We start from the raw sequence: 14557 nt of genomic DNA, 5'->3' as shown, positions 1-14557 counted from the left end.
AACACTCGAGTCCAGAAGGACTGTTTGTGAATTATTCACGCGACGAATCTCTGGCCGCTTCAATTTGTGAAAACCCTTGATTGCTGTCTCTCTCTCCGCGGTGATAATCGGATATTATTAGACGTTCTTTTAATGATGATTTTTTGGGGGCATGACAGATTTCGCGACTCTGTAATGCATAGCGTATCCATCGCAAATTCGAAGTAAATTCTCTTGCCATTAAATTTCGGTTCAGGTATTTGAAGGGCTCGTGATCTCGAAAGTGTTTGTGTCGGATTAACGTATCTATTGTGTCTTTCTTTTGTTTAGGGTCACGGAGACTTATCGATTTTCGTGTGGTTTGGGGTCATTGAATTATCGCATGTAATACCACAAGAGCTCCGAAATTATCGGATATTTCCCGATAGGTTCGTTGCAAACAAATGAACGTGTCAAGTTTTCCAGTTTAAAAATCACGAGCGCGAAGCGCGAGTGATTTTTCTGGAAAACTTGACGAGCTTATTTGTTTGCAGGGAACCTTGAGGGAAATATCAGATAATTTCGAAGTTCGAGTGGTATTCGGGGGATTATTTTTTGCATCCAAATCTTGGCCGATAGAATTGCACCATGAGACATAATTTTCAACGAATTGCCATTTAATCTGTCAGATACAATTGAGGGTTACTTCAACATTTGTTTTTTTTTATATATATCAACATGCAAAATTTCCAGTGTAATTTTCAAGAATATCCGCTGAAATACCGTGTTGACTATACAAAATAACGTCGAATGGTGCAATCCTATTGGCCAAGATTTGGATGGGAAAAATAATCGCATCAATTTTATATACAGTATTTCCGATTAAAACTTTTGTTTATGTTCCGACTAATGACAATTGGGTGTACTAACCCAGTTCTGACGAATCATTTGTTATTTCCGTTTGATAATAACAACTCGAGTCTCGCGATCCAGTGGTTTGATCATCTGTTAACTGACTGCGTTGACCATCTTTCTTATTTATTTATGTATTTTTCCTGGCATTGTTTATTAGACTTTAGAACCGACTTAATCCATTGTAATTAGACATTGGAATTAGATAATGACTTGAATCACATACCAGTATGTTATCAATAACGTATAATCGATTTAAGAGGATTTTATGTTATGGTTAATTAATTTTTGAAATATATCGAGATTGGATATTTACTTAGAAAAGTGCTCTTCACAAGACTCACAATCCGACCCCATCGTCCTCATGCCATAATCTGTTTTTCGTTACGGAGACCTGGGGGGAAAGGGGGGGGGTGCTTAATCGAAATACTAAAAAATGAATAACGCTCAACTGTTATGTTACTCCGAAGTTTCGACAGTCTCCGTTAGAGACATAGTAGATCGCATTTAGCGGAGGGTAGGTAAGCACCTGGACTCCTAGGAGCTGTAATGTATCTCGGTGAAATCCAGTCTTATAATATTTTACCTATCGTCCTCAAACCAGTCGGTAGGAGGCGCTTTCCGCGCCTTAGTAACAAAAATGCTTATAATTCCATCACAATTGGCGAAAATTCCGAGATTCGGGCTGATAATCTTTGATTTCAAACAATTTTCTATGCCCACAGATTGCATTAATTTTGGCTATGATTTTACTGTTGCAATTGTAAAAATTGATCCCCAATCCGCTATTCATATTAAAGAACGATGTAAAGATTTCCTGATTATTTTGGTTTCTCAGCTTCACAAAAGAATTCCAGACAATATTGATGTTTATTTTGTGAGATTCCGGGGATGATTTGGGCCGGATGGGATGGTGGGTGAGCAAGTTCTGGGGAGGTTAATAATTGTGCACTGATGTTTGTTGTTGGAGCCGGGTTTATTTAAAAACTTAATACACAATTGCGCTCCAGTGATTAAAACTTCTTTTGTATAAATGGACTGTAATTCCCGATAGATAATTTCCCGATTCTATCCCCGTTGGTTATCCCGATTCTTGCCGTTAGTTCCCCGTTGGAATCCCCTTAATTCCCCGTTGGAATCCCCTTAATTCCCCGTTGGAATCCTCGAAATGTGACGACGCGTCTTGACCGGTTGATATCTGATGGTGTACTGACCATCGTAACGATCCCGAGATCGATCGTGACCTCTCGTTACGGTGGTCAAAGGTGATTGGTTGCGGTCATCCTGCCGTTTGACCGCGGGATTTTGAACAATTGAAATTCTGGATCGAATGACGTTTTCTCCACAGTCATTCATCTCAAATGAAAGCGGACCTTGCGGCCTGATTCAAACACGGCTTGTATTCCGATATTAATTCAACTGTCACAGAGTGGAACTGGGTTCATAGAGTCAAAATTACGAATAGATTCAGTCCTGAGTCCTATTGGGCAGAAGTCAATGAATTCCCTGATGCTGGAGGTCATAAAAAATTTGGGACCATTTCGAAGCTTGTCTTTAGGCGCTCGAGTCTTCCATTTTCGAATGGAGGACTCGAGCGCACGAGTTCACTTTCGAAGGGCACGCTCGGCAGTTGAATCCCTGCACAGTGGTGCCTCTCACCATCTGACAATTCTGTGTACAGTTGACCATTTGTACAGTTGAACAAGTACGAACGGATCCCCCCACGTGGCTTAGTATTCAGCTGGCTGGTGGCAAAATTAGGAACCCATGCCGGTACGTCGACCATCCGTTTACACATGGAGCTGAACCCAAGTTTCCCGTTTTGCACATTCAATTCCTGAATTCGATATTGTTGGGTTGTGCACCGAAGTCCTCGCCCGCTCCCACTCTGTTGTGCTGTTGAGCCGGGTTATCGGTCAGCACGCACAGGTGACTTATCACCGGAGATCGGTGATAACTAATTGGACACCTGAGGCGCCACGTCCTGAACTAGCCGATAATGCTTCTGAAAGGTTCCAGTGAGCTCTAGTGGCCCGGAATTCGGGCATTGGCGATCGCTGGGCGTATGACCATCACCCGTCTATTTCCGGTACTTCGTGCGATAGCATCTCATATACGTGTGAACATCTCATTATCTTTGCTCCGCCTTTTATAATATTTTCGCCCGTCACTAATTAAAATTGTAACGCGCTCAATTGGTTGTTGATCGGCTCTTTTTCATCGCGCCATTAGTCGTAATTTGTGACGTGTTCGATTTGACATTAATTTTTAATAAAAACTGACTTTGATAGAACATCGCCACGCGCAGTGATTCTTTCGACCCACGGACGTGCTCCCGTAATCCACGGTTATCTCGGCCATCCCTCAAAATACTCCTCACGCAAGATCCCCCATCGAAAAAATATCAATAAAGGGAGGATCTCGATACAAAAAGTTCGTAACTTTGTTAAAATACAGCCTGGCCCTAAAAGCTTCGAAGGAGGAGAGAATTAACTTAATGTCGGACATGGGATCTCTTGTGGCAGAGTGCCAAGCGATCCCAGTGACAGTGATTTATACAAAATTCTTGCTTTCTGTATTTACACTTCTCATTTAAAAGATATTGCACATGAAATGTCAGGAGAAATACGCAACGATGGAAAAATCGTGGCAATGCAATATTCCTGTAAAGCTAGTTTGAGTGAGTCTTGGAAGCATAGGGTAGCAGTTTTGTTATATTACAACAGATGAGTTTATTTCGCGTAATACATATATCCATTCGAATGATAAATTTCAAATTTCAATTGAAGTAATCATTATCATAATGTTCAATTATTATGATAACTGTTCGATGCGGGATCTGGCTTGGGGAGTATTTTTTAGGGATGGCCGAGATAACAGCGGCTTACGGAAGGATGAGCGGAAGTTCGAGAAATAACTGCACGTGGCGATGGTCCAACAGAGTCTTTTTTTTTATGAAAACAAATATCAAAACATACACTATACAACTAGAGGCTGATGTCGCGATAAAAAAGCACAGATCGAAATAGAATTGTGCGCGTTATGGTAAGAAATAGCAATCGACGAGAATATAATGAGCGGCGCAATGAAAAACTGGAGATTCGCACAAGATGCTATCAAACGAAGTTCCGGAAGTGGACTGGTAACGGTGACATGTCTAGAGACCGCAAATGCCCGAATGCCGGGGCACTAGAGCTCACGTTCTGGACTGGTCGACGATCCTTCGGCCGGGGCACTAGAGCTCACGTTCTGGACTGGTCGACGATCCTTCTCGAAGGATCGTCGCCTCAGGTGCCAAATTTATTGACTACCGATCTCCAGTGGTAAATCACCTGTGCGCGTCAACCGATAACCCCGCTGAGCAGTGCAGAAGATTGGGTGCGGGCGAGGACTTCGGTGCACAACCGAACAATAATTTTTTTGAAGTGAAAACTTCTTATGGCGCGTTGGGCGCTTTTGTGGGTGAGCATTTTCTCGTGAACTCGCGACAGATGAGATTTTACAGTGATGCCAGATGCGGGACCCACACGTCCCACTGCCCCACTCCGCAGCAGTAGTTGCGCGAGGGAGTTGCGCATGAAACCCCCACGCGTGGGATTTTTGCCCCCGTCTGGCATCACTGCTATTAATATACGCATAGGTATATATGAGCTGTTTCTTTCTTCCGTTAGGGAAACAACTTCCTGTTTTAGCAACAGTTACATTAAAAGAATACAAGTTTGGCGCTAGCGTTTAAAAAGGCGCTGCATTTAAAGTTTGAAGTTGATAAATTTCTACAAAATGACAGAAAATCTCGAAATTTTGGGGAATTAGGAAAATTATCAGTATGCTCATTTCAGCTAAGAATTAAAAATTATCGGAAAGCCGGAAAAGTAGGAAAATCTGAAAAATCGAAAATATCCTCGTTTTATTAGAGAATTTTACTAGGGACGTGATTCGATGGTCGGAAAATCGCTAAAAATGATGGGAAAACCGGAAAAGTAGGAAAACCCGAAAAATCGAAAATATCCTCAATTTAGTCGAGAATTTCACTAGGGCCTTGAATCGACGGTCGGAAAATCGTTAAAAATTATGCAAAAGCCGGAAAAGTAGGAAAACCTGACAAATAAAAAATATACTCAATTTAGTAGAGAATTTCACGAGGGACGTGAATCGACGATCGGAAATTCGGATGGTCGGAAAAAATATATATGCTACGATTATAGCTTTAAAAAAATCTACATTTTTATTTTTGATTATAGATTTGTCTTGAAAATGGATGCGGTTTTACATGAAGAATTTGATTTAACGATGTCCAATGATCGCAATCTTAGCACAAAAAAATACAAAACTACTAGTAATGCAGTATTCACAAGAAATATAAATAGATTTAAATCAAAATTTTTCATTTCACACTTTAGTTGCCATAGACCTAATGTTTCAGTTTTAGAATTTGATGAAAATGCTGATAATGATGATGTAAGAGTTGTTGAAATTATGGATGAGAATTGATAAAATTTGTATTCACTATTCACTAATATTTACTCATTTAAATAAAACCACTTCCTTCGAATATAGTTTCTATATTATTATACTCCATATCCATTCAAAAAGTGCCCACATTGCTTTGATAAACTTGATTTTTTATGTACAATTTCTCATGTCGCGAGCGCACCTAAAAATGCTCACCCAAAAAAGTGCCCAACGCGCCATAAGTTCAAGTTTTCACTTCTGCCTGCACTCCCGGAGTGCAACGAGTTTTTTTTTATTACGAGATACTGTATCAGGTCAAGAGGACTATGAAGGAACTTTTTAATAATTACAGAAATGATTTGGAGAACTTGTTATCTACCACTTGCACCGACAAACATGCCTCTGGAATAGACCCCTGCAATCATCATTGGAAAAATGTGATGCTAAGCCTTTCAAGAAGCATGAGTGTTTCATCGAAACGACCACCAGAACCCTAAAAACTCAGGATTAACGAAAGAACAAGAATTATGACGAGGCTGAGGTGAGGGAAGAAAGAGAACTGGATTCGTTATCGACTCAAGAGGATTTAGTTCGATCAATTGTGATTAAAAACTTCTGGGCCTCGGCATTGGTAGAGTACATGTAATGAGACTCATTTTTTCCTCGTGTTTATTATCATTTTTATTGACTTTTTAGGGGCAGTTCGGCTCCACCACCGATCAATTAACACTTTTTTGTATCGATTATTTACATCGAATCAAATTTATAGAAAACAAAGATACATTTTTTCACTCAATTTTCAGGCGAGATTTTTTCACGCTTATTTTTTAAAAAGTATTTCCTTCCGGAGTAGTTTTTTAATAATTTGCCTAATCATAACGTTTCGCAAATCACGTTTCCGTTCATAGGATACTTTAAAATTGAAATGTGCATCCGTCTTCGAACCAAGTCACAAGAAAATATTATTTGCATTCATTTCTTAGTGAAATATTCACAAAGCTCTTTACAGAGAGATGAAGTTAATATTATTTTGTTTTTCCGCGTTTTTTTTTTTAATTTCCAATATATAGGACCGGGAGACACGCCTGTTGGCGCCACTAGCAATAAGAATATACACGTTGATGGAGCAAGAATACAAGCTCTCTTCGACTATCAGAAATCTTCGATCTTCCTGCGGGATTTAAATGAATTAAGCGTTGAAACTCTTCAAGAATATTGTCATAAGATTATTGCTCGATTACAAAGGAATGTCTATATTATTTGTGTGGAAATTCAAGACTTTTATTTGGTTTTGCAAGGGGCAATTCCGAATAACTAGAAGTGTTTCTCATGGGATATTTACGTATGGAAAAAATAAAAACCCAAATTGGAAGAAGAAATCACTCAATTATTTCTACTTTAAAAGACTAAATAATTGTTACATTAAACACGGTTCGGACAATGAGCCATTAGCTCGTGAAGCGTATGCAGAATCAATTCACCCACAGATAGTTGTAGAATCAGGTCTTGTTACTTCACAAGACAATTCGTTCCTGGCTATTCCCCCGATGGCATCGTTTTCGACGATAATGAACCATTGAAAATGATTGAAATAAAATGTCTAAGCGATGGCAAAAAAACATTTGGAGAAGTACTAAAACCTCGGTGGCGCCTGAGCAGTATTGCGATTTGCGAGGGCTTCTGATTATGTAAATTGAACCTTATTTCTCGAGAAAAGAGGTGTCAGAAGCGTCACATAATTTCTCCTACAAAGATCCTCCATACTGAATCCTGTGTCAGCGATAACGACGTCGTTCTTGTCCAATTTATTTAAAATTCCACTTTGTTAAAAAATTACATTGTCAGAACCTCGTCCACGGTAAGGTTTACTGATACAAGAAATCAATTCAGCTGATGCCACACCAGTCATGAATTTCAACGTATATGTATGCAGTTTTATAATACGAATACGTTTGTAATGGACAGCTTCATGTTTCTGGTATTTCTCTATAAATCTTCATGCAATCCACGACCACTCGAGCATTCGTCGAGCCTGTGAAAGATAATGGAATTTTCCTCAAAATATTTTCTTTGCTCGGCCAGAATATATTGGGTTTTAAACAAATGATTAAAAGATCGGTCATTTGGAAGATTATAAGTTTGCAAGTATTCTCCTTGCAACTGTGAAATAAAATTGTAAACGCAGCATATGACAAGTCGTGTTTTAATTTCATGAACGTCATAATTATTGTTTCCCTTAAATTCAATCTGGTATTTCCAAGTACTGATATTGACACGATTTTAACTAATTCGTCTATCGTTTTAGTAATTGAAAGCTCGTAATTCCTGTGAGTGAGTCCAGAATCATCAGTTATGAAACTTATAAATTTCGATGTGATTGAATCACTTTGGACTTGTATTCCTATTTCCTTAAATTTTTCCGTAGCCTGTATTCCTAACTACTCGACTCTTTCTCCAACTTGTATTCCTATTTCTCTAAACGTCCTTGAAATAGACGGGAGCGCTCCCTTGGCAGTAGATCCGATGATGAGCTGGTCACTCGCAATCAAGTTTTCCTCTAATTCTCCATATCCTTCTTCCTACTCCATATCCTTCGTTTTCCCATTTTGCACCCCATCTGCAACTTGCGGTAGTTCTTGATCATTAGTATCACAAGGACACTGCTTTGTAAGCGATCTTCTACATCTCTTTTCGTCGCTGGAGATATCGTCACTTTCATTTTCAGGACAGAGTTTTATGGAATCGGCTGAGGTGGTAGATTCAGAGAGTAGACACTTGTTTTTTTCCAATGAATATGTACTGTGTTCTCGTCTTGACCACCGTCTGTAATTCAGAAATCAATAATACAGGCCATCATTCTTCGTTTACATTTATTTTCCAGATAATGTTTGAAATAATTTTGAACACCAACTTTTATACTTACGTGGTAATGTAAAATCGTTTTTAGTGAAATGTAGACCATACTCGTATGGAATTAGTCAGTTTTTACTAGTTCTCTCTGTGCCGTAGGTCCTCAGGATTGGATCTATGTTTGTAGAACGATGTTCTTCAGGTACAGTGATCAGTGGACTAGATTCAGGAATGGTCTGCTCCTGCTGCTGGGGTGCCTGGTCTGAGTCAGTCTTTACGATGAATGCAGGCTTGAGTCTATCAGCAGAGATTGCTTTCTTGTTGCCATTTATTTTTACGACAAACTCTATTGACTACTTCGTGTGGTCGGGTGTAGGAAAGGTCGAGAGGGTTTTTAAAGGCATCGACACCGACGAAACCATGCCTGCAGTGGTACAAATCCTTGAGAATGAAACAACGTGCCTGGGTGTGATAGGCAGTAGTGGCGGGTCCGATTCGTCGTATGTGGTTTTCGAAATTTCTGTCAGAAGAAATTTGGGTCAGTTGGCAAGTTTGCAGTTACGGAAAACTCGCCAGGTATACGGAGATAGGTTCCATAAAGCAGTTGTGCTGGCGAGACTCTGGAGTCCCCTTTCACAGCGGTTTGAAGCCCAAGCATGACTGAGGGCAGAAGATCTGGCCATTGGATCAGGTATTGAAGCGTTGCATATGAGCGCGGCCTTCACTGTGCGGTGCCAGCACTCCACTAGCCCATTCGACTGAAGATGGTACGGGGTGGTGTGCATCTTCTTGGCTCCAATCAGTTATGCGAGTGCTGAGAATAATTTGAACTCAAACTGCGAATCTTGATAGGTGGTGATGAAGAGTGGGATACCAAACTGAGCAATCCAATGAGCAAAGAAGACGGTAGCGATGGTGTCTGCTTCAATGTTGGACAATGCAGCCGCAACGGGCCAACGAGTGAATCTATAGATCATGGTGAGGCAGTAGCGAACTCCTCTCATTGTAGGCAGTTCAATTATGCCCAGGTTAACATGCTCAAAACAATTGTCAGGAACACCAATGAGTACAGGCCCCACTCGGTTGCGTCTCTGGATCTTGCACTTCTGGCACGGGATACATTTTCGACACCCACGTGTTATGTCACGCTTGATGCAAGGCCGGATGTACTTCTCTCTAATTTTGGGAATTGTTTCTCGAGTGCTGGGATGTGCAAGAGAGTGCACGATGTCGAAGGCTTGTCTGCGGAGGCTGGCTGGGATGTACGGGCGAACAAAACCCGTGGAAGTGTCACAAAAGATTCGATGATTAGTCTTTGGAGTTTGCTGGATGAAGGGTCAGAGTTATGCAAGCTCTGGAGCTCCTCGTCGGGCTCCTGTGCGAGCTGAATGGCTTCTAAGCTTAATGCCTTCAGCATGTCAATGGTGTTGATGCGTGAGAGAACGTCAGCAACAAGGTTATCAGCTCCTTTGATGTAGACTATCTCTATTGTGAACTGAGAGATGTAATCGAGATGCTTTAGCTGCCTTGGAGATGTTTTCTCAGGTCGTTGGAAAAAAAATAGACTAATGGACCATGATCTTTCTTGATAAAAGAATGACCTTCTAGGATATGTCGGAAAAACTTGATAGCAGCAAAAATTGCCAGGAGTTCTTGGTCATACGTGCTATAACGAGGCTCTTTTGAGCGGAGTTTACATTAGAAAAAACCAAGTTATTTCCACGTACTATCCTCGAACTGCTCCAGAGCTGCCCCAACGGCGAAGTCAGATGCATCAGTCGAGAGTGCAAGAGGTGCTGTTGAAGAAAGGAAACTGACTTGAGCAGCGGAGGCGATCTTCTGTTTGCACTGGTCCTAAGCAGCCTCTGCCTCTGACATCCAAGAGATTTTTTGCTTATAGTTTTGTTTGGATTCCGTGGCGAAATTATTGAGCACTACTTGAACGTGTGCTGCATGTGGCAGACAACGTCGGTAATAATTTAGCATACCGAGGAACCTGCGGAGCTCAACGATGGTGTCAGGTTTTGGAAGGTCGACAATAGCTTGGATCTTATTCTCAGGTGCGGAGAAACCATGATGATTTATCTTGTAGCCCAGGTAGATAACTTCCTATTTAGTAAACTGATACTTGCAGGAGTTGATCCAGAGGTGGTTATCTTGGAGAATCCTGAAAATGATCGGAGGATGCTGTATGTGCTCTTCAGGAGTCTGAGAATACAATGAGATCATCGATGCAGCAGGCTATCAATTCAAGGTCTTTCAGAAGATCGTCCATGTATCGCTGGAACGTTTGTGCTGCGTTTCTCAGTCCTGGAAGCATGCTGAGGAACTCAAAAAACCCAAAAGGTGTTGTGAGGGCCTTTTTGACGGTCTTCTTGGGCCACCGGAATTTGGTTGGTGATACGCTCCCACGAGGTCGAGGGTTGTAAAACCTCGTGTCCGTCGTAGCGCTGCAGGATCTCTTCAATTATCGGCAGAGGGTACCGGTCTGGCACGGTGCGCTGGTTGAGATCACGATAGTCGCCTGTTGCGCGTGAGCTGCGTTGCTTCTTGGGCACCATGTGAATTGAGCTTGCCCACTAGCTGCTGGACGGTATGATGATCGCATGATGCAGCAGGCATTGGATATCATCACGAGCTGCTTGTAACTTATCCTCAGCTGGGCGTCGTGCTCGCTCTGTTACTGGGGGGACCACTGGTGACGCGGTGATGGACTACTAGACTGTCTAATTGAGTCCTAGGCGCTGTAGGAGGCTTCGTGACTTCCACAAACTTCACAAGAAGCTGACAAACGTTAGGAGAGAGTGCCACGGAATCGTTGGAGACAATGAAGATGCTGAAGACACTAGTCGCGTAGACCTCTACAGGTGATAATAGGTTTGTTGAGGGCTCAATGAGCCGTTTAGCTCGAAGAGCAGTGGGCAGGTGATAGTGCATGAGCAGGTCTGTGCCGATGATAGGAACTTTGACATTGACGACAGTCAAATTCCACGTGTAGTCGTGGTGAAGTCCAATGTGAAGAGTAAGTAATTGTTGGCCGTAGGTGTCGATGACTGTATTATTCGCGGCGTATAGTTTGAGATCAGATTGAGTGAGCTGACGACTCCAGGATCTTGGGACTATGGATATCACATACCCTGAGTCGATAAGGAATCTTTGGCCATTGGATTTATCAGAGAGGAATAAGCGAAATTTTTTAATGGCGGCATTGTTGTTTGCGTCTTAGCTGCCGCAGACTGCCTGAACCGATGGCAGCATCTCTAGTGTATATTCTGCTGATTGAGAGGTATTTTGGAGCTTGTACACGGAAGCAAGCATTGTAAAAACGCAGTCCATCCTGGTTTTGCGGTGCAGGTGGGCTAGAACGCGAGGGAAAATGCCAGCGTGATCTGCTAGTGAGCTTGCCCAAATTGGAGGATAATTAGTGGAAACTCTGGGTCAAGTTTTCGATCGACTTTTCAGCTGCACTCAACCTCTGTTCCATGGTACTGTGTGATGCAACGCTGTTATTGTAATTGCCAGCTGCCATGACCTGAGCATTGGGGAGGCTGACCTGAGCCTCAGGTACAGCAGGCTGATGGCTTGTTGCCATAACGTAGGTACCAGAGCTATTCCCTATGGCGTTATCAGCAGCTTCCGCAAGCGGATCAAGAGGGGTGCTGCCCTGGACAGCTTTGAGGATCCTACTTGGAATCTCGGGAACCAAGCCAACGATCGGTTACGAAGACGCTCTTCGGATGCTCTGGTACCACCAAGAGTCCTCATTTCCTTGAGGAATTGACTAGGCTTCCGATTCTCAAGGAAAAGCTTTGTCCACAATTTATGTAACTGGCGATCAACCGAGTCACTGAAGCATTTGATATGATTTGTTTTTAACCAAGGGTACTTACCCACCTGGGCATTGTAGTATGGATACCCCGGTGAAAAATAATTTAGGTAGATTATTGAGAGCAACAGATGGGACATTGCCAGTTATCGCTTGGCTTTGCTATTGCTGTTGGCGTTGCTATTGTTACTGTGCCAATTGGTGTTGTTGTAGTTGCTCCTGCGTCAGTTCGCACTGACGAGTTGAAGAACTTTTGAGAGCCATGAGGAAAATAAGCGTGTGTCAGGTGGCACGTAGCTGAATATAGGTGAAACATTTGCATGTACACGATTTCTCTGGATCACCTCGGGATCACCAATTATGGAGAAGTCAAGGGGCTCACACAAGGGGCACACACACATATATGTAATGATTATATGTATGCATGGAGCGTAATTAAATTATATCTAGTAAACAAAGCGCGTGGGGTCACAGCTGTGGTGGAGTCCGTTAGGCATATAATGTAGCTTGAAAATCTAATACGACGTTTTCATGGAGTTTCGTCGATTCGACCTCGGCAATCGTACAACCGTTGGTGCTGGTACGTGCCGCCGTTGTACGGCTGGACTCTGGTCGAGGCTGATTCGCACAAGACTTCTCAATACTAACCGTAACTAGTGTTGCGCGTACTTAGCATTATTTTGGTTGTAGGTCCAAAATGATTAATCCTAGCAATACTTCAACGATATTATAATTATAGAATTTATTGACTGATAATAATCACTAGAGTTTTTCACATGCCAGAGTACAGCTCAGATCCGATCTATACAGACTTAACCATGTCGTAAATAATATATTGATTGTTGATATCCCATGAATTGCTCAGCATAATTCAATTACGTTGGCAAGTGCCACTCTGCCAATGCGGTATGCCCACATTCAAACACAACGCAATTACCCAAATCGGGGTATAAACAATTTAATTGGCTCTTTTCTTGTTTTCCAGACATTGAATTCAATATCGGGATTCAGACCAGTATATACATTGGCAAACGTTCTAGGATCGATACCGAATCAACGTGAAAAGGATATATCTCAACAAAGTTCGCCGAGCAGTGATGAGAGAAATTCTCCTACTGAACAAAACTCCAATGAGAAATTGGGCGACAAATCTCCTTTGATAACACGACTGACTATGGGTCTGGCTAGTGGCGTCTTGGGTATCAATGGTGCGGATGATAGTCGTCTGCTAGTGAGTAGCAGCAGTGCATCAACGAGTCCATATAATCGGCCATACTCCGGTGGTTACATTAACGAAGCCATCATCGAATCAGAAAACATCAGAACATCATATAATCAGTTACGCCCGTTTGACCGCATCGATAATATCATCAATGCACCTGCGGTTGTGAAGAAATCTAATATGGACACTAACAGGTAAATTAATAATTTAATTTTACATAATTATAACGATCAAAATGTAATCAACAACGTCTCCATAGTCATCAAGAGAGGAAGAGAATATTGCGGAAGGTATAACTGTTGCGTGATTTGATTGAATTAAAGACCCCCATTCAGTTAATTTTATCAGAAATCTTGGAATATCTTCTTAAATAATCGATATGCGAAAATTTTTCGTTCGATATCTCTAACCATCCCAATGAATCATTGTGTTCATTCGCTCAGTGTCGGGATACTGAGGAGGTGATTGTGAGAGTTTGCTGCTATTTGTTGCGCTGATTTACACTTGATGGTAATCACTATCATATTTAACGGATCTCAAACAATTTGATGTTAAACTGAAACTATTACTGAAGAATGAAAACTGAATCTAATGATATAGAAAGGGGAGTATAACCGGAAGCGATGTAATTCATAGACAGATACAGCTGTTAGAATAAGTTTAAGAACTTAGTCTGATCACCTGGTGAGTCAAGAGTTATACAATCTTGACTTGGGTAAAACTACGGAACTAACTTAAAATTAAATAAGACGAAAATCCTTATGCGAACGCACGGACCATGGAGAGATCGTAGAATTTCAGTAGTCTTATGATAGAGAGAAGCAATAAAATCATTCCAAGGATTGAGAATCATAAAAATTGGTCCACAATAAAATCATTCGAATGATCAAGACCTGGGAAATACCCGACTATAATGAAAGAGTAATAGATGAATTTTATTCCCAGTAAAATAATTGAAAAATTTACTCTTTAATCAAACAATTCTCGGGGGAATTCCCAGTCGAGTAATAAAAATACAACTTATAGTAATGTGACGAGACTATTGAATTTTAAACAGAAAAAACCCCTCTTGCGACAAAACAAATTGTTTCCGATTATGATCCGCAAGAACCGTCTTCGGCCCGATAAGAGCTAAGTGAGCTTTCCCTTCCGCGAAGCGTCTACGCCAGGGCGGAACATTGCATTCTAACGACGGGAAGTGAAATGAAGGTCCCTCAACCACATGCTCTCCACCCTCGTCTTCAGCTCGATTAGAAATTGCACTTGCTCCTGAAGATTTTGTCTTTTATTTCCCCAGGTTTAAGATATACTATTTCGTAGTCGACTTCAGCACCCCA

The 14557-nt window shown here is 41.5% G+C and overlaps 1 protein-coding gene across 3 annotated transcripts in view; it reads left to right on the top strand.

The window, feature by feature from the left end:
• The window catches only part of LOC135167743 (EGFR adapter protein-like), a 62457-nt gene that overhangs the window by 15604 nt on the left and 32296 nt on the right, over window positions 1-14557 (top strand). For all 3 annotated transcript variants that reach the window (XM_064131253.1, XM_064131254.1, XM_064131255.1), the window contains exon 2: window positions 12984-13414. In XM_064131253.1, the coding sequence (XP_063987323.1) occupies window positions 12984-13414 (431 nt within the window). The remainder of the gene's footprint in view (window positions 1-12983; window positions 13415-14557) is intronic.

Source organism: Diachasmimorpha longicaudata, chromosome 11 (genome assembly GCF_034640455.1).
Source record: "Diachasmimorpha longicaudata isolate KC_UGA_2023 chromosome 11, iyDiaLong2, whole genome shotgun sequence".
In the NCBI taxonomy this organism is placed as follows: Eukaryota; Metazoa; Arthropoda; class Insecta; order Hymenoptera; family Braconidae; genus Diachasmimorpha; species Diachasmimorpha longicaudata.
This window is presented reverse-complemented; position numbering and strand designations above follow the sequence as displayed.